At 39.3% G+C, this 19616-nt stretch overlaps 1 protein-coding gene and 1 long non-coding RNA gene across 8 annotated transcripts in view; both read left to right on the forward strand.

The window, feature by feature from the left end:
- Positions 1 to 1122: 1122 nt before the first annotated feature.
- Positions 1123 to 9368, forward strand: LOC102389713. The gene is made up of 2 exons (XR_326698.4): positions 1123 to 1712; positions 8809 to 9368. It is a non-coding gene; the product is annotated as an uncharacterized LOC102389713 (long non-coding RNA).
- A 674-nt stretch (positions 9369 to 10042) lies between these two features.
- The window catches only part of RAD21L1 (RAD21 cohesin complex component like 1), a 40839-nt gene continuing 31265 nt past the window's right edge, over positions 10043 to 19616 (forward strand). For 5 of the 7 annotated variants that reach the window (XM_025263725.2, XM_025263729.2, XM_025263728.2 and 2 more), the window contains exons 1-5: positions 10043 to 10801; positions 13324 to 13499; positions 14663 to 14792; positions 16376 to 16469; positions 19119 to 19225. In XM_025263725.2, the coding sequence (XP_025119510.1) occupies positions 13356 to 13499; positions 14663 to 14792; positions 16376 to 16469; positions 19119 to 19225 (475 nt within the window). In that variant the 5' untranslated portion in view covers positions 10043 to 10801; positions 13324 to 13355. Of the gene's footprint in view, positions 10814 to 13323; positions 13500 to 14662; positions 14793 to 16375; positions 16470 to 19118; positions 19226 to 19616 lie in introns of all 7 variants that reach the window. The other 2 variants (XM_025263726.2, XM_044927779.1) reach the window with 2 other exon arrangements.

The raw sequence follows: 19616 nt of genomic DNA on the forward strand, positions 1-19616 counted from the left end.
GCAATGCCAAAGAATGCTCAAACTACTGCACAATTGCACTCACCTCACATGCTAACTTGCCTTGGGCTCAGCTGGTAGAGAATCTGCCTGCAACTCGGGAGACCTGGGTTCGATCCCTGGGTTGAGAAGATCCCCTAGAGAAGGGAAAGGCTACCTACTCCAGTTATCTAGCCTGGAGAATTCCATGGACTATATAGTCCATGGGGTTGCAAAGAGTCGGACAGGACTGAGCGACTTTCACTTTCACATGCTAGCAAAGTAATGCTCAAAATTCTCCAAGTGAGGCTTCAACAGTATGTGAACCGTGAACTTCCAGATGTTCAAGCTGGATTTAGAAAAGGCAGAGGAACCAGAGATCAAATTGCCAACTTCCGTTGGATCATCGAAAAAGCAAGAGAGTTCCAGAAAAACATCTACTTCTGCTTTATTGACCATACCAAAGCCTTTGACTGTGTGGATCCCAACAAACTGGAAAATTCTTAGAGATAGGAATACCAGACCAGCTGATCTGCCTCCTGAGAAATCTGTATGCAGGTCAAGAAGCAACAGTTAGAACTGGACATGGAACAACAGACTGGTTCCAAATCAGGAAAGGAGTATGTCAAGGCTGTATATTGTCACCCTGCTTATTTAACTTATATGCAGAGTACATCATGAGAAATGCTGGACTGGATAAAGCACAAGCTGGAATCAAGATTTCGGGAGAAATATCAATAACCTCAGATATGCAGATGACTACCCTTATGGCAGAAAGCAAAGAAGAACTAAAGAACCTCTTGATGAAAGTGAAAGAGGAGAGTAAAAAAGTTGGCTTAAAACTCAACATTCAGAAAACTAAGATCATGGCATCTGTTCCCATCGCTTTATGGAAAATAGATGGGGAAACAGGGGTAACAGTGGCAGACTTTATTTTTTGGGCTCCAAAATCACTGCAGATGGTGACTGCAGCCATGAAATTAAAAGATGCTTGCTCCTTGGAAGAAGAGTTATAACCAATCTAGACAGCATATTAAAAAGCAGAGATATTACTTTGCCAACAAAGGTCCGTGTAGTCAAAGCTATGGTTTTTCCAGTAGTCATGTATGGATGTGAGAGTTGGACTATTGTAGGAGACAGGAAGAATAGAAGAAAAGCAGGCCCAGGTGAGGGCCACAGAATTTATAATTATTGATAAATTGGATGCTTTAAGGCGTGGGACTCTTGGAACAAGTCCAGAGGGAACAGTTCATAATCTTGAAAATAAGATATGATCCTGGGGGCAGAAAACCAACCCCAGACTGTTTCCCAACTGGCCTCTCAGAGTTACATGTTTTTCCGTATCTGGAGGAAATCTATAGATAAGAATATTGGTCTTAGTTACTGATTTGTTATTGATTACTGTTTCTTGTTTACCGAAAGGTTAATGATCACTTTGTCCTTAGCCCTGAAGGCCACATGAGTTATTACTTAACCCCCTGCACATTCCTTCCTTCACGGCTGAGAGTATAACAAAGCTGACACTGATTCAGTTTCGGCACCTTCACCTTGGAGCGGTGTTGGTCCCCTGATCCTCGCCTTTCACTGAACTCTGTGTCTTGTCTCCGCCGCCGCATCACGCTTTCGGAAACCCTGCTTGTCGATCTGGACTAAAAGTGAAACCAGCCTCGAGGCTACGCTCCTAGCGGTGGAGAACGCAGGGAAATCCGGCCAGCTCAGACGAGGAAGGAACCTTGGTAAGCACACCCCTGCGGATTTGTCAATCAGGGTAACAATGGGGCAAAATCCTAAGCATAGTGACTGTATGCAAGTGTTAAAAACTTTGTTAAAAAGTTCGGAGGTTGAGATATCTCAATCCTCTTTTAAAGAATTGTTTTATGCCACTGAAAAATATTGCTACTGGCTAGCTCCAGACGGAGGGACTTTGAGGTATGAGGAATGGCAAGAAGTTATGCGTTGCCTGCGCTGTGCCTTCCCACGCGGGGAAAAGATTCCTTTGTCTTGTATGGTCAGTAGGGAACCTCATTAGCACAGCTTTAGGGACCACTGCAATCCAAAGGTTCGGATTCAGGGGATTCTACAGAACAATTACAAGAACAAATGGAGGAAATGAATTTATATGATAACATTGGTGATGAGGAAGAGAAGCAATCAACAAAAACGAAAAATAAGAGCCAAAAGAATGACAGAAGTCAAGAACAGATCTTGCTCGCTCGTCCGACTGCACCTCTGGTTGAGCCTCCTCCTTTCAATACTGAAACCCTTTGGGATGATGGATTTGCTTTTAAATCACCGATAACCTTGCCTAGTAAAATGACGCCTTTACAAAAAGGGGTTCGTATGGCACAATTGCAGAGGGATGAAGACGCTTTAGTTCTCCCTGTGGCTGTAACTCAAATCCCACCATATCCTCAATTCCCACAAGGAGGAATGCATTACGATTATAACAGCCATACCATTTAAAACTATAAGGGAGATAAAACAGGCATGTACCCAATATGGAACTAATTCTCCTTATACCATGGGACTAATTCAGGGACTTTCACAAGTTGACCGGTTAATTCCTTATGATTGGAAAATGATAGCCAGAACTTGCCTATCCACCTCAGAATTTTTACAGTTTAGGACCCGGTGGCAAGATGAGGCAAATCAACAAGCTCACAGAAATGCGACTGCCAACTGGCCAGTTAATATAACGCTTGGTCAGTTAATGGGTAGCAGAGGAAATTTTGGCATCCAAGCTCAGTTATAATTTGATGATCAATTACTTACTCAAGTGAGAATGATATGTTTAAAAGCCTGGGAGAGAATAAATCCACCCCGACAAGCCTCGGTTTCGTTTACCCAAATTAAACAATCAAATGGGGAATCTTTTGTAGATTTTATCGCCAGGCTACATCAAAATTTGAACAAAACAGTCTCACAGCCTGGTTTGAGAAACTTGCTGATGCAAGTTCTTGCTTATGACAATGCTAACTCAGAATGTAAAAAGGCGATTCAGCCTCTCAAAGCACAGGGTGCCCCCCTAGAAGAATATCTTAAAGTTTGCCAGGATATTGGGTCAGAACCATATAAAATGCAACTCCTGGCTCAAGCATTGTCTAAGGCTAATAAAAAGACGGATATGAGATGTCACCAATGTGGAAAATTAGGACACATTAAAGAAAACTGTAAAGGAGGAAATTTAAAAAAGACAAAAAATGATATCAAGACTCCAGGATTATGCCCAAAATGCCATAAGGGAAATCACTGGGCAAATCAATGTAGGTCAAAATTTCATAAAGACGGGACTCCCTTGTCAGGAAACAGGAATTGGAGCCTGGCTCGGGCCCGAAAAACAATGTGGGCACTTGGAATGCAGTTCCCTTTGCCTACCCAGCTCAACCTCAAGAAAACAATCAGTTCATGATTTACTCCCTGCAACATCAGGGAGCGCAGCATTAGACATACCAGCCTTAGAAAATTTAGTAGTAATGCCTTCTATGGGAATATATAAAATACCAACTGACATCTGGGGACCCCTACCTAAAAATACTGTTGATTTAATAATAAGAAGAAGCAATCTCACTTTAAAGGGGGTCGAAGTTCAGATAGGAATAATAGATGAAGATTTTGAAGGAGAAATACTTATAATGCTACAACCCGATGTTCCCTATCAAATATCTAAGGGAGATCAAATTGCTCAATTGTTATTATTACCTTATATAAAATTAAATTCTCCTAAAAAGAGAATAGAGGAATTTGGAAGTACAGGAAAACAAGTATTTTGGCAAACTTTTGTTACAGACGAAAGACCAAAATTAGAAACAAAAATTATGGGAAGGCAATTCCCTGGACTCGTGGACACAGGGGCAGATGTTTCTATCATTGCCTCTAAACACTGGCCTCAATCCTGGCAGTTACAACAAGTTCTTACAATTATTACTGGAATAGGAACGATGAGCAATATAGCTCAGAGTGCATGCCCTGTGTGTTGCCAGGGGCCCGATCAACAAACTGTTATGCTTCAACCATTGGTCGCTGATATTCCTATTAACTTACAGGCCGTGATTTACTTATGCAATGGGGAGCTTATGTTACAATACCTCCCATAATGTCTCAGACAAAACAAATTATGACTAATATGGGACTTCACCCTAGTACTCCTCAAAATTTAGCCTAGGGGCCACTGTTCCAAAGACTGCATTAAAAATAAAATGGCTTTCAGATAAACCTATATGGGTGGAACTGTGGCCTTTATCAAAAGAAAAAATCGAAGCCTTACAAACGCTAGTAGAAGAACAATTAAAATTAGGACATATAGTAGAAACTACTAGCCCTTGGAATTCACCAGTCTCTGATTAAAAAGAAATCAGGTACATGGAGAATGCTTACAGATTTTAGAAAAATCAATGCTGTTATGGAACCCATGAGAGTATTATAACCTGGACTCCCTTCTCCCGCTGATTCCAAAGTGATGGAAAATTATTATCACTGATCTAAAAGATTGTTTTTTCACTATCCCATTAAATCCTAATGATGCTCCAAAATTTTGCTTTTACTATTCCCAATATTAATAATAAAGGCCCTAGTCAGCGATATCACTGGAATGATGATACATCATTTTGCCACAAGGAATGATGAACAGCGCCACCTTGTGTCAACACTTTGTAAATCAGCCTTAATGTTTAATTAGAGAAAAATATCCACAAGCCTATATTATTCATTATATGGATGATATTTTATTAGCATACTTTGATAAGAAAATTCTTCAACAAATATTCTTAGAAACCCAAAAGATTTTAGAATTTTGTGGATTAATTATTACAGCAGATAAAGTTCAAATTGAAGCTCCTTATCATTATTTGGGTTATATATTAAATAGAAACACTATCTCCACAAAAAAACACAGATTCAATTGATCAATTAAAACCTTTAAATAATTTTCAAAAATTATTAAGTGATATTAACTGCCTTCGTCCAACCTTACGGATTCCTAATTATGCCTTTAAAAATCTATTTAATATATTACAAGGAGATAATGAATTAAAAAGTCCTCAGTCTCTAACCCATGAAGCCAAAATAGAAATACAACAAATTAATCAGGCAATTCAAAATCAACATTTGACTAGGGTAGAATTAAATCAGCCTATAACAGCCTTAATTATGCCCACTCCATATTCTCCCACAGGAATAATCTGGCAAACAGAAGCTATAATTGAATGGGTCTTTTTGCATCATAAACAAACTAAGTTTATTGACTACTTATGTTGATGTGGTTAACCAGTTAATATTTAACATGAGAACTCGTAATCAGCAATTGTTGGGTTACGATCTGAAGACTATAATAGTACCATTTTCTAAAACACAAACTGAACATTTGTATATTCAAAATATTGAATGGCAAATTGCTCTTTCTGATTTTATTGGTGACATTGATTGCCACTACCCTTCTTCTAAGTTAATCAATTTTCTTAAAATACATGCTTTGATTCTCCCTAAAGTAAGAAAAATAGAGCCTATTCACAATGCTGTCACCTATTTTACTGATGCAGATAAGGACCTCAAAACAGGTTATTTTGGTCCTACTGAAGATTTGGCAATCCAAATATCCTTCTGTACAACAGGCTGAGTTAGAAGCTATTTACACTGTATTATTGGATATTAAAGAACCTGTTAACATTGTTTCTGATTCACAATATGCTGTCAAGCTTACTTCTTTAATCGAGACTGTAACAATACCTAACTCTAATCTGCCTATTATTCAACTGTTTAATCAATTACCAAATGCTATTTTTTATAGAAACAATCCTTTTTATATTACTCATATTCGGTCACATTCACAACTTCCAGGAGCTTTAGCAGAAGGAAACAATACTACTGACACTAAACTCATTTCATTTCTTTCTCATCACAATTTCACGAACTAACACACTTAAAAGTTAAAGGACTATAACATAAATTTCAATTGACTTGTCAACAAGCTAAAGATATTGTATCTCATTGTCCTTCCTGTCAACAAGTTAATTCTACTCCGACATTGCCTGAAGGTGTTAACCCACAGGGATTATTTCCCAATGATATTTGGCAAACTGATGTAACACGTATTCCAACATTTGGCAATGCTGGACTAGTCCATGGGTCTATTGACACTTATTTTGGAATATTTGCATCACATCATACAGGACAAACTGCAAATCAGTGGGTCTCTCACTTCAAACAAGCTTTGCTTACATGGGACTCCCTAAACATAAAAAAATCTGATAATGGACCAGCTTATACAAGTCACACGTTAAAATTATTTTTTGAAGACTGGTCTATTAAACACATCACTGCAATTCCATATAACCCACAAGGACAAGCTATAGTTGAACGAGTCCATGGAACATTAAAAAACACTTTACAAAAACAAAAAGGGAGAGAAAGGTATGGAATAGGACCTAATTCCTCAAAAGATAAATTAGCAATAGTTCTTTTTACTTTAAATTTTTTGGATATTAGAGGGGACAATACAGAACCAGCAGCTACAATATATTGGACAAATAATCAAACTGCTAATGATTTGCTTTCTATAAAAGAAACCTTACAACAAACTCAACAAGTCTTATGGAAAGACAATAAGAGTTGGAAAAGGGAATTTTACTTAAACAAGGATGAGGTTATGCTCTTATTTTAACAGAAGAAGTTGAACATCGGTGGATCCCAAAATGAAAAATCTGGCCCTGGAAAGAAAAGGACCTACTTTGATATAGACCCACTGTTTGACCCCCCGGCTTGGAGCCATGTCACTGCTGATCCTTAATCCTGGACTATCTCTATCAAAAATAACCCAAGAAGCACCTTTGCCAACTTGGGGAGAGATAGAGAAACTATCTCTAGAGGCAGAGAAGATGGCACATAGAAGAAGACTTCCAGAAACACCAGACAACCTGTTCTTGGCTATGGTCACTTTGCTGACCATGGCAGTAAGTACACAAGCTGCAGATAGTCATCACTATTGGACTTACATACCTAATCCTCCCCTGCTGAGACCTGTGACTCTGGAAGATTCGCCAGTCCCTTTATTCGTAAATGATTCTGCCTGGGTCCCCGGACCATATGATCAAAATCTTCCTACTAAAAAGGAAGAAGAAGGTTGTCAGTTGGTAAATTATACTGTTGGCTCCGATGCCACTCCTATTTGTATTGGTTTCGGAAGTATATGTCTTAAAACAGGATATCAAAAATGGCTGTCAGTCGTCAAAGAATCAAATCATAGTAAGACTTCCTTCTTTCTCTTAACTGCTTTTACTTTTTTAGAAAAGAAGGAAACTTCCAGCATGATGAATCCACCTGACCTTCATGATTGTATTGCTGAAATTACCTATGGTATTGAAAATTGGATACAATGGAAATTATGTAAGGGATCAGAAGGTCACTTATTAAATGTTACAGAAGGCTCCATTATCAATTGGGGACCCTGAGGAACCCCTAAACTTAAAGAATCTAAAGTGTCTTCCCCATGGGTATATAAAAATAAGGCCCTTATTACTTATGGTAGTCAATCCCTCATATGGCATGGGGGCAGGATTTGCCCCTCCATGCCTCATTTAGATCATTACCCTGTTCATAATGAAATATGGAATATACCCATGGCTTAGAAAAAAACTAATCGCTTGGAATGGAGGATATACTGAATATATTTTAAATAACCCAAAAGCTACCTTTAACTTTACAAAAAATTCTACCCACACTATTCAAACTTGTGTAAGAATTCCTTTTGTTTTTATGACTGGACCAGCAAAATATAAGCCCAATTTGGGATTAATAACATGTCTTAATTGATCATTTTATACATGTATAAGTAACACCATTCCTTTTAATGAAAGTTGGCAAAGTATTTATATTCTTAAAACCAGAACTGGCATATGGGTTCAAGTTGATTTACAATGACCTTGGCAAGAAAGCCCTACATTATATGCTATTGAAGGAATATTGTAAAATCTTAAACATATTAAATGTTTTCTGGGATTGCTAATTGCTGCCATCTTAGGCACTATAGGGGAGAAGGCAATGGCACCCCACTCCAGTACTGTTGCCTGGAAAATCCCATGGACGGAGGAGCCTGGAAGGCTGCAGTCCATGGGGTCGCTAAGTGTCGGACATGAGTGAGCGACTTCACTTTCACTTTCCACTTTCATGCATTGGAGAAGGAAATGGCAACCCACTCCAGTGTCCTTGCCTGGAGAATCCCATGGACAGAGAAGCCTGGTTGGCTGCAGTCCATGGGGTCGCACAGAGTCGGACACAACTGAAGCGACTTAGCAGCAGCAGCAGCAGTAGGCACTATAGATAGCTATTACCACTATGGTAGCCATAGCCGGAGTGGCTCTTCACCAGTCTATGCAAACAGTTCATTTTATACAAGAATGGCGTAGGATGCCGACGTCCCTTGGACCACTCAACAAAAAACTGATGGAGAGTTGGCCTCCAAGTGGCCAACCTTCAACAATCTTGTTATTTTATTAGGAGATCAACCGGTCAGTTTACAAAAACAAATGAGACTAAAATGTGATTGGAACTATACTTCCTTTTGTGTAACAGCTTACAAATATAATAAGACACAATTCAATTGGGATAAAGTTAAACAACATCTATTGAACCAAGGTAATATTTCTGTAGATATTCAAGACTTACAACAAGATATATTAAAAGCTTTTAATAAACATCTCGATGTAATTACTGGATCAGATTTTCTTGATAAGTTGCTGATAATCTTTCTTCTCTTAATCCCTTAAAACAGATCAAAACATTTGGATATGGAATTGCTCTGGTTATGGGAATGCTATTAATTATGTGTTTGTGTTTCTGCAGTCTGGAGAAGAACAATCAAGAGACAACTAAGCCAACAACAGCAACTAGCATTTCTCACCATTTCTCATCATGTGGAAAATCAAAAACGGGGAGATGTAGGAGACAGGAAGAATAGAAGAAAAGCAGACCCTGGCGAGGGCCACAGAAGGAATTTATAATTATTGATAAACTGGATGCTTTAAGGCATAGGACTCTTGGAACAAGTCCAGAGGGAACAGTTCATAATCTTGAAAACAAGATATGATCCTGGGGGCAGAAAACCAACCCCAGACTGTTTCCCAACTGGCCTCTCAGAGTTACATGTTTTTCCGTATCTGGAGGAAATCTATAGATAAGAATATTGGTCTTAGTTACTGATTTGTTATTGATTACTGTTTCTTGTTTACCGAAAGGTTAATGATCACTTTGTTCTTTGGCCCTGAAGGCCACATGAGTTATTGCTTAACCCCCTGCACATTCCTTCCTTCATGGCTGAGAGTATAATAAAGCTGGCACGGATTCAGTTTCGGCACCTTCACCTTGGAGCGGTGTTGGTCCCCTGATCCTCGTCTTTCACTGAACTCTTGTGTCTTGTTTCTCATTCTCCCGCCCGCATCACGCTTTCGCAAACTCTGCTTGTAGAGCCGGACTCAACAGACTATAAAGAAAGCTGAGCGCTGAAGAATTGATTCTTTCGAACTGTGGTGTTGGAGTAGACTCTTGAGAATCCCTCGGACTGCAAGGAGATCCAACCAGTCCATCCTAAAAGAATTCAGTCCTGAATGTTCATTGGAAGGACTGATGCTGAAGCTTAAACTCCAATACTTTGGCCACCTGATGCAAAGAACTGACTCGTTGGAAAAGACCCTGATGCTGGGAAAGATTGAAGGTGGGAGGAGAAGGGGAGGACAGAGGATGAGATAGTTGGATGGCATCACCGACTCAATGGGCAGGAGTTTCAGTAAACTCCAGGAGTTGGTGATGGACAGGAAGGCCTGGCTTGCTGCAGTCCATGGGGTCGTGAAGAGTAGGACACGACTGAGCGACTGAACTGAACTGAATATTTACTGAGCATTTATGATTGCTAGGCTCTTTACAAGGAGAAGCCAATGGCACCCCACTCCAGTGCTCTTGCCTGGAAAATCCCATGGACGGAGGAGCCTGGTAGGCTGCAGTCCATGGGGTCGCTAAGAGTCGGACATGACTGAGCGACTTCACTTTCACTTTCCACTTTCATGCATTGGAGAAGGAAATGGCAGCCCACTCTAGTATTCTTGCCTAGAGAATCCCAGGGACAGAGGAGCCTGTTGGGTTGCCGTCTACGGGGTCACGAAGAGTCGGACACGACTGACGTGACTTAGCAGCAGCAGGCTCTTTACATGCTTCATCTCACTTATCTCTTACAATATCCCATGGCACAGGTACTTTCATTATCATTTCCAATTTACAGGTGAGAGAAACTGAAGTTAAAGAGATTGAATAACTTCTCCAGGGAGCTCCTCACTCATAAGTGGAAAACTCCATTCTAGTGACGTTCAGAGGCCAGGCAGAGGGGTTAGACATTACCACCTAACACAATTATTCTGTAGGGACCAGGTGCCTGAACAGTGAGCTCCACGAGCAAGCCCCAGGTGGAAAATTGCACGCCGCTCCATCCCCGCCCCGGTCACGGGTTCCCTCCCCTACCCAGTCCTTTGCCTCATCCACTCCCTGCGGCCCGAGCATTAACCCCGCCCACTTCTGCCGCCCCGCCCCCAGACCTGCTCCTGCCCACTGCCCCGCCCCGTTCCCAGATGCCCCTCCCCGCCCCAGTTTGGGGCCCTGTCACTCAGTGGCCCCGCCCCTTGCCCCGCCCCAACCCAACCCGCTGCCTCGCCCCGCCCATCGCCCTCCCGCGCCTTCCCTGAAGCCTACCAGATCTGGGAGCTGAGCGTCTAGGACCCACCTCGCAGACTCGGCGACTCCTCCTCCAGGCCCTGTTTCGGCTTGTCTCGCCTCAGACCCGGCGCTGGAAGTAGGGCGCTGGGTGGGATCCGGGGACTGGAGGCTGGCTGGGTCACGGGGGCCACGGCCACCTTCATCCCCACAAGTGGCCTTGCCAGGCTCCTCACTGGCGCGAGCCCTGAGGGACCCTCTGAGGAGAGGAAACGGGCGCTTGCGGTCACCCCTCAGCCTCAATGTCTCCCTCTGAGCCTCGGGCCTTCAACTCTGAGGAATCGTGTGTGGAGGAAGCCCTGGACGTCCGTGTCCTTGATGCTCGTTGTCTTCTCCTCACACCCCTACCCCCCACCCAACCCCAGCGCCTTCCATTCCTCTCCCCTCCCTCCTCGCTCCCCGGAAGGAGTACCCCCCATGGCTCTTCCCCCACCACCCCCAAGCGTCCACTTTCTGCCCCTTCATCCTGCCCTAAAGCTCCCCTTCGCCCACCGCCCTCACGCCTCACCAGGGACCCCCTCCCACGAATTAAGCCCACTCCCTGGCTTCTACTACCACGTATTAATACTATCCTTAGCTTTACGTTGGGCTTCCCTGGTCGCTGAGACAGTGAAGAATCCGCCTGCAATGCGGGAGACCCGGGTTCGATCCCTGTGTCAGGAAGATCCCCTGGAGAAGGAAATGGCAACCCATGCCAGTGTTCTTGCCTGGAACATTCCATGGGCAGAGGAGCCTGGCGAGCTACAGTCCATGGAGTCGTAAACAGTCGGACACGACTGAGTGACTAACACTTTTCTTTCCCTAGCTATAGGTTGCATGAACTCAATTCAACCTACAAATAACTAACTCTCAGGACATTGGGACTTTTGTGAGGGATTTGGGCCGGGGCGGGGGGAGCTGTGGGTTTTGTGGGGGATGGGGGATTGGAGGCTCGAGAAAATCAATGTCTCAGGAATACTAAATCACAGGTTTGTTTTTTTTTTAAGTTTACTAATAATCATACACGTGGGAGCAATTGAAAAGGACAAACTGGAATTTACTCCAAGATACCAAACACACAGATTAAAAAGGAAGACAGTGGAGCCAAGGCAGACAAAGGCCATACACATTAAAATCTTTAGCCCACCCATTGAGAAATGTGGTTTGGTAGATTGCATAATCACATTTGTTTTGGGTCCAGTGATTTCTTGCGGTGGAAATGGCATTGATCACCTAAGTTTTTAATTCTGTGGCTGATTTAGTTTTTGTATTTATTTTGGTTCAGTGTTCCCCTTTATTGGAACTTTAAGTAAGAAGCAAAAGGGTGCTTTTCTAGTGGTAGGTTAAGATTACTTATATGTAAGCAATAACTTCATTCTTTGTAAGTCAATCAAGGTGTCCTGACATTCCTTTGCTAATAATGGAGCCTTATGATGTTATTGAGAATAGTACAGTTTGTAGAAATGTGCAAGGCAATGGCACCCCACTCCAGTACTCTTGCCTGGAAAATCCCATGGATGGAGGAGCCTGGAAGGCTGCAGTCCATGGGGTCGCTGAGGGTCGGACACGACTGAGCGACTTCACTTTCACTTTTCACTTTCATGCACTGGAGAAGGAAATGGCAACCCACTCCAGTGTTCTTGCCTGGAGAATCCTAGGGACGGGGGAGCCTGGTGGGCTGCCGTCTATGGGGTCGCACAGAGTCGGACATGACTGAAGCGACTTAGCAGCAGCAGCATACATTTTTTACCTTTAAGTGAAGGTTTTCTTTTACCATTCTTATTTCAAAACATTTAAATCCGATTCTTTTTTGTTCTTCTCTTCTGATTCTTTTTCTATAGTCTCTTGTTTTCTTAATTTTTCTACTTTATGGTCCTTTGGATTTCCATTATTTTAACTTCATAAATTAATACATCATTGAGTAAACCATAGTATCTTAAAGAAAACAAAGGAATTCAATACCTGGATATAAATCAATGATCTGACACTTCCCAAACTCAAGTTTTAGAAAAGTGGTTACCTGTGTTTGCTTTTGGAGAAGGAAACGGCAACCCACTCCAGTATTCATGCCTGGAAAATCCCATGGACTGAGGAGCCTGGTGGGCGATAATCCATGGGGTTGCAAAGAGTCGGACACGACTGAGCAACTTCTGTGTGTGTGTGTGTTTGCTTTTCTTAGTTTTTTCCACCTTGTGTAATTCTGTTGCTTTCCCCCTATTTCCATTTCCTATTTTTTATTCCCCCCTAGTCTTCCTTATCTATTTATTTGACCATGTGTGTATGCTAAGTTGCTTGTCCGACTCTTTGAGACCCTATGGACTGTAGCCTGCCAAGCTCTTAGAATTCAAAATCTTTATATAGTATATGTAAAATGTAAGAGGTGCTCAGTGATCAGAATACATTTAAACCAGGTGCTATACACAGTTTATTAATAGAGTTCTGTCATTAGTTTATAGTTTTGTATTTTAAAGCAGTTTCTTTTTATAAGAAAGTAATTTGAATTGAGTAATCTATTAGAAGTTAATATGTTATAGAATTAATGAGAAATGGTTTTGCTTACTGTAAAATAGCACTAAAAGTGTTTTATATTCAAATTTAAATATCTTTTCATATTCTCTCTAGTTCATTAAATATTACTAAGGAATACAGGCAACATGTTCTACACACATGTGCTTATGAGTAAGCGAGGGCCATTGGCCAAAATCTGGCTTGCAGCTCACTGGGAGAAGAAACTCACAAAGGCCCATGTATTTGAATGTAATCTAGAGATAACCATTGAAAAAATTCTTTCTCCTAAGGTATGTTATTGATTAAAATTATAGGATGTATTTACTTTGACTTAAGGAGAGGAAAGGAATTAAAAGACATTATACCATGCAATGTATTTCCTAGGAAGTTTTACTACTCAAATGGTCTTCTTTTTTTAAAATTCCTAAGCATTTATCATCTGAAAATAAACATATTGGTTTCTGTTGGTAATTAACTTTTTAATATGTTTATCATAAATAGATTGGATCCTGAAGGATAAAGGCCATGCTTTATAACTATTTTGTGATTGTTTCTTATTCACTAACAAAATATTATATACATAGTAGGTACCGAGTGAATATTTCTTAGAAAAATAATGAGTGAATAAATAGGGAGAGTAGAAGGAAAGGAGGATTGAGTATAAATAAAAATATATGTGAAAACTTCATTAAACAAAGCACTATATCCATTATAAAACAGTTACAAGTTACTAGAATTTGCATTAAAATATTTTAATATTTGTATAGGTTAGGTATTTTTCTTCTTAAGAGGATGAATTATGGATTATATATTCAATATATAATATATATTCAATTATATATTGAAAACTTACCATGTGCCAGGCACTGGGCTAGACTTTAATTTTTTTTAGTTTGCTTAACCTCAGTGAATGTGGTATTTAAGAGCATGAGCTTCTGAGTTGGTCAAATTTAATTTCTGCCCCATCGCTTAATAGTTTTGTTACTTAGGCATGCTGTTTATCACGTCAGAGTCTCAGTTTTTTCTTCTGTAAATAGAGGTTGTTGTCAAAATTAAATAAATTGATGTATGAAAAGCTCTTAGGATAATTCCTGGCACAAAACAAGTGTATAATAAATTGTAGTCATTATTAGTAAATTGAAATTCAGGAAGGTTAAATGACAGCCTCAGCAATTGAGCCAAGGCTTGAACCCAAGTCTGCCTGACTCCAAAGTTTATGTTGTTTTCATAAAATCAACAATAGCATATTTCATTTAAATGCCACATTAGATTATCTTCACTGAATAAAAAAGTTAATCATTTTACAAGGTAAAAGTTAAATGATTTACTTTAAATAATAATACAAAATATCTGCTATTTAAAGAGAAGAAATTCTTATTATTTTATAATTTTCAAAGAACAGAGTTTATAAATCTAATTTTTAATATTCTAATACTTTTAAAATTATTGAAAGGTGAAAATTGCACTGCGAACTTCAGGACACCTTCTTTTAGGAGTTGTTCGAATCTATAATAGGAAGGCAAAATATCTTTTGGCAGATTGCAGTGAAGCCTTGCTTAAAATGAAGATGACATTTCGCCCAGGTATAAGTGTGATATTGATTTGTCTCACTTGTTTTTTTTTCCCTTTTGCATTTTTAGTTTGGGTGGGCTCTTTTAATTGTTGATACTCTATAATTCCAGGGTGGGTATAATGAATGGAAAACTTCCTTTTGACTGAAACTTAGTTTCCATGGTTAAGAACAAATTATATTATTTTCCTTGCTCTTTTACTGTGTTTGCGGCAAGAGGTTATACTTTCAAAAACTTGAAATGTTCTTGCATATTTACGTAAGAAATATATTTAAAGCTACCACAGTTGTATAAGAAATATATTTAAAGCTACCACAGTTGTATAAGAAATATATTTAAAGCTACCACAGTTGTATAAGAAACTCTGATATTCAGATTTAATGGGTTTCTTTGTTTGCCATATCTGTTTTTGCCTTTATGAGATAAATTAGAAATAATGTATTGATAGAACCTAGGTATCAATAATTGTCATTGTTTTCAGAATTCTGAAGACTCTTAAGTAGCACACTGTTTATGAAATATTATAGAAAATCTCTAGGCATTCCAAAGTGCTCAAGATTTATATGTGTCATACATAGAATGTCTTCAACTTTTAATTTAATTTTAATTTTACCACTTTCATCATTTTCCACCTTGTATTACGTTTATTTAAGTACAGACCTTGCCTCTCACACCAGTCTGCAAGCTCCTTGAAGGCAATATCTTTGTGATATTTATTTTCTGAATCACTTATAGTACTTGTCTCAGTCCCATGTAAATAGTGTTCCCTCAATTAGTATTGGTGAATCAAGATTGACAAGGTTTGTTTTTTTTCTTTATTTAAAATATTTGTAGAACCCCTAGACAGAGTTATAATCATATCAAATGTGGTTCACTTATATATTCCATAAATATTTATTGAGCTCATACTTTGTGTGAAACACTATGTTAGGTTCTGGTGTACAAAGACAAGACAGTGTCCCTTTTGGCCTAGTGAGGAAATCAGATAATGAAAAAGATATTTTTAAAATTATTATAATAATTATAGATTGTGCTATGAAGGAATATAAAGAGTACTACCACAGAAAATAACAGACATGTATTTTAGTTAGACAAGTTGGGAAAAGCATTTCTGAGTAGATAGAATTTAAGCTTAGACTTGAAGAATGAGAAGTATCCAGCCATATAAGACATCCCTAAAGGAATAGCATTCTGGGCAGAGGGAACTGCAAGAACAAAGGTCTTGAGGTAGTAAAGTGCTTGACTCATTCAGAGAGCAAAAAGACCTGTACGTTTGGAGTAGAGTGAGTAGCGCAAAGTGTTGTTAGATCATGCCTATAGATTTTGTAGGGGTGCAGGGCCCTGTTTAGAAATTTAAATTTTATTTAAGTGCACTAGGGAAGTCACTGAGTCATTTTAAGTTTGAGGGTGATCTGACCTAATTACATATTTAATATATCACTCTTGCCATTTCGTAGAGAATGAACTGAAGAGGGATAGAAGCAGATACAGGGAAATGAGTTAGGAGACTTAACAGTCCAGTGAGAGAAAGTAGAGATTTAGTTTATTGAATGTGGGGTTTTTATTTGTTTCTTTTTTTTTTTTATCGTTTTCAGGATTGGTTGACCTTCCAAAGGAGAGTTTTGAAGCAGCATACAGTACTATCACATTGCCTGAAGAATTTCATGATTTTGACACCCTGACTATGAAGTAAATTATTTTATTTTTTTTCCTTCCTTTTGATTTTCCTGGTAATTTATTGTTTACATTTTCAGATTTCACGAATACAAATAGAACATAGTTAATAGCTGAATTACTCATGTAGTTGACAAAGACTTAAATTTAGTGTGAAATTTCAAAGTAGAACACCAAAAATATATCATTATGTTTGCTGAATATAGTTTGCAGTATTAACAGCACAGTCATTCATTCAATATTTGTTGAGTGCCTTCCATATGCCAAGCACTGTTATAGGCACTGAGGAGGTAACAATGAATAAAACACTGTTCCTGGTGTTTTAGCTGGGGAGAGACAGATAATAAAACAAACAAGTAAATACAGACTATACTAGGAGATGATCAACATTATGGAGAGAAACAGAAAATAAAGTATCAGAAAGGTCTAGAAAGGCTTTACTGATAAGCTCAGAACAGAAACCTGAAAGAAATGAAGGAGCAAATTATTCAGTAATGTGGGAAAGAAAGTTCCACATAAATCAAATGAAAAAACTCTAAGGCGGAGCGTGTTGGATCTGTTCAAAGAACAGCAAGGAGGCAAGGAGACTGGAGTGGAGTAAATGAAAGGCCCAAGTGGTAGGATATGAGGTCAGAGAAGTAGCTGGGGTGCAGATGATAGAGGGTGTTGTGGGCTATAATAAGGACTTGTACTCAGATGGGGAGCACAGGAGGGTTTTAAACAGATTAAGTGAATGGATCTGACTTGACTTCAACATGCTTCCCTCTGGCTACTTACTATAAGGGGGAAAGGGAGGAAGCACAGAGCCTGTGAAAAAATTGTTGCAGTAAGAAATTAGATGAGAGATGGCAGTCTCTGTGATCAGCTTTTAGTCTTCATTTTACCCAGATGGTGTTTGCTAAGGATTGGATATGGCTTTAAGAGAAAGAGAGAAGTGAGGTTGACTGTATGATTTCTGGTATGAGAATGGAGTTATCCATTTGATAAAATTAGGATAACTAGAGAATGGCACGGAGAAGGCAATGGCACCCGACTCCAGTACTCTTGCTTGGAAAATCCCATGGACGGAGGAGCCTGTTAGGCTGCAATCCATGGGGTCGCTAAGAGTCGGACGCTACTGAGCGACTTCACTTTCACTTTTCACTTTCATGCATTGGAGAAGGAAATGGCAGCCCACTCCAGTGTTCTTGCCTGGAGAATCCCAGGGATGGGGGAGCCTGGTGGGCTGCTGTCTATGGAGTCGCACAGAGTCGGACACGACTGAAGTGACTTAGCATAGCATAGAGAATGGCAAGCTTAAAGGGGCAAGGTAAAGGAAAGTAAATTAGGTTTTGGACATAAGTTTTGAGATGACTGTTACACATCCAAGACAGCAGGTAGGTAGTTGAATATGTGGATCTGAAATTCAGGAAAGATGTTTGATGGGATATATAAATTTGATGGGATATATAAATTTGAGAGTTGTGAGTATTGATAGCTTACGGTGAACAGTGTCAGATTCGTGATCTCCAAAGAAGAAGATTTAACTTCCGGGACCAGGGACCAGGCTTGATCACTCAAGAGCTTTTGTATAGCAGAGTTTTATTAAAGTGAAAAGGGACAGAGAAACCTTCTGACATAGCCATCAGAAGGGGGCCGAGAATGCCCCACTCACTAGTCTTCAGCAAGGGAATTATATACTTTTTAATTAATTATTATAATAAATCAAAAGAATGTCTCAAGTTTGTGAAAATTTTACCAGACCCACTCCCACAATTTATACTTTAGGATAACAGGATTAGAATTTAACAATAGAAAGATCCTACTAGACCCACTTCCATAATTTACATTTTAAGATATCAGGATTAGTCAGAAGGTTTTCAGGAAGGAGAAACTGTCCTCAAGCAGGATACATTGTTGTTATATAATCCCTAGTACAGAGTTTAAACTGAGTAATTATCAGTTCCCGGCTTAAAGAAAAAAACATTTTATGTGACTAAGACTAAGGAATGTAGAGAAAAAAAGTTTGTCCTTTCCTCCTCCTTGAGAGTTCCAAACCCCTATCTACACCTTGAGAGCCTTAGACCCCTTTCTCCTCCTCCAGGAACCTGGACTTCTTATCAACCTGCCTAGGAATTGACTCTCTCAATATGTGGATGGAACTTTAACCATAAGTCATAAGAGATCCCTAAAGGAATAAGTGTAGATTTTAAAGAGAGGGGAAGGAAGGAGAGAAAGTGGGGGGACGAGAGCAATCTGAAGACTGAATATTGAGTCATTCCTATTAGTTAATAAGTCTGGGAGATGAGGAAGAACTAATAAAGGAAATGGAAAAGGAGCAACCAATGAGGCAGGAAGAAAATCAAGATACACGAGTGTAGCAGAGGTCAGTAGTTATTGCAGAGGTCAAGAGGAGAACGTGTTCCATGAGGAAGGGAGTGAACATCTATTTCAAATGCTGTTGATTATGGTGAGTAAAATAAGGATTGAGAATTGCTGGTTGGATTTGACAACCTGAAGATGATATGCATGTATAATAAACTAATGTTTGTAAGTAATACTATTGAGCAAATTCTTTATTTTCGTAATAAAACCTGTTTTTTAAAGGATTTTGTTTGTTTTTCAGTATACTTCAGAATCACTGTGTTCTGTTCACGTTTCCCTCAATCTTGTATTTCTCCATAGTTCTATTGATGTTTCAGAATGCTCTATTCAGAACCAAAGCAAACCAGAAGAAATCACACTTAGAGAAGATTATGGCAATGATCTACTTTTCCACGCTGGAAGCTTTGGTGAGAATATTTGAGAAATTAAAACTACAAGTCATAATCAGTTATATTTTCATTTTTGTTGTATAAATAAAACAATGCCAAAGCTACTTCTATGCCAGTAGAACTATCTGTGGAATGAATTTTTGATATATAGATTTAATCCCTGCAATGAGTTTATCTTTGCCTTTTTCTACTATAGGTGTCAAATGTCAAGACTCAGTCTTAACCTTTATTTCCCTTCTCAGTGTACAACCATTTATTGAATATCTACTATATGTCAGATACTATCACAGGCTGGGCAATACAGAGTTTAAAGAAATATTTCCTGCCTTCAAGGAACTTCAGGCTGGGAGAGAGACAAACAAATAAACAGTTGTTACAGTTAACATGTACACAAGGCTTTACATGTGTG

Source organism: Bubalus bubalis, chromosome 14 (assembly GCF_019923935.1).
Source record: "Bubalus bubalis isolate 160015118507 breed Murrah chromosome 14, NDDB_SH_1, whole genome shotgun sequence".
NCBI lineage: Eukaryota > Metazoa > Chordata > Mammalia > Artiodactyla > Bovidae > Bubalus > Bubalus bubalis.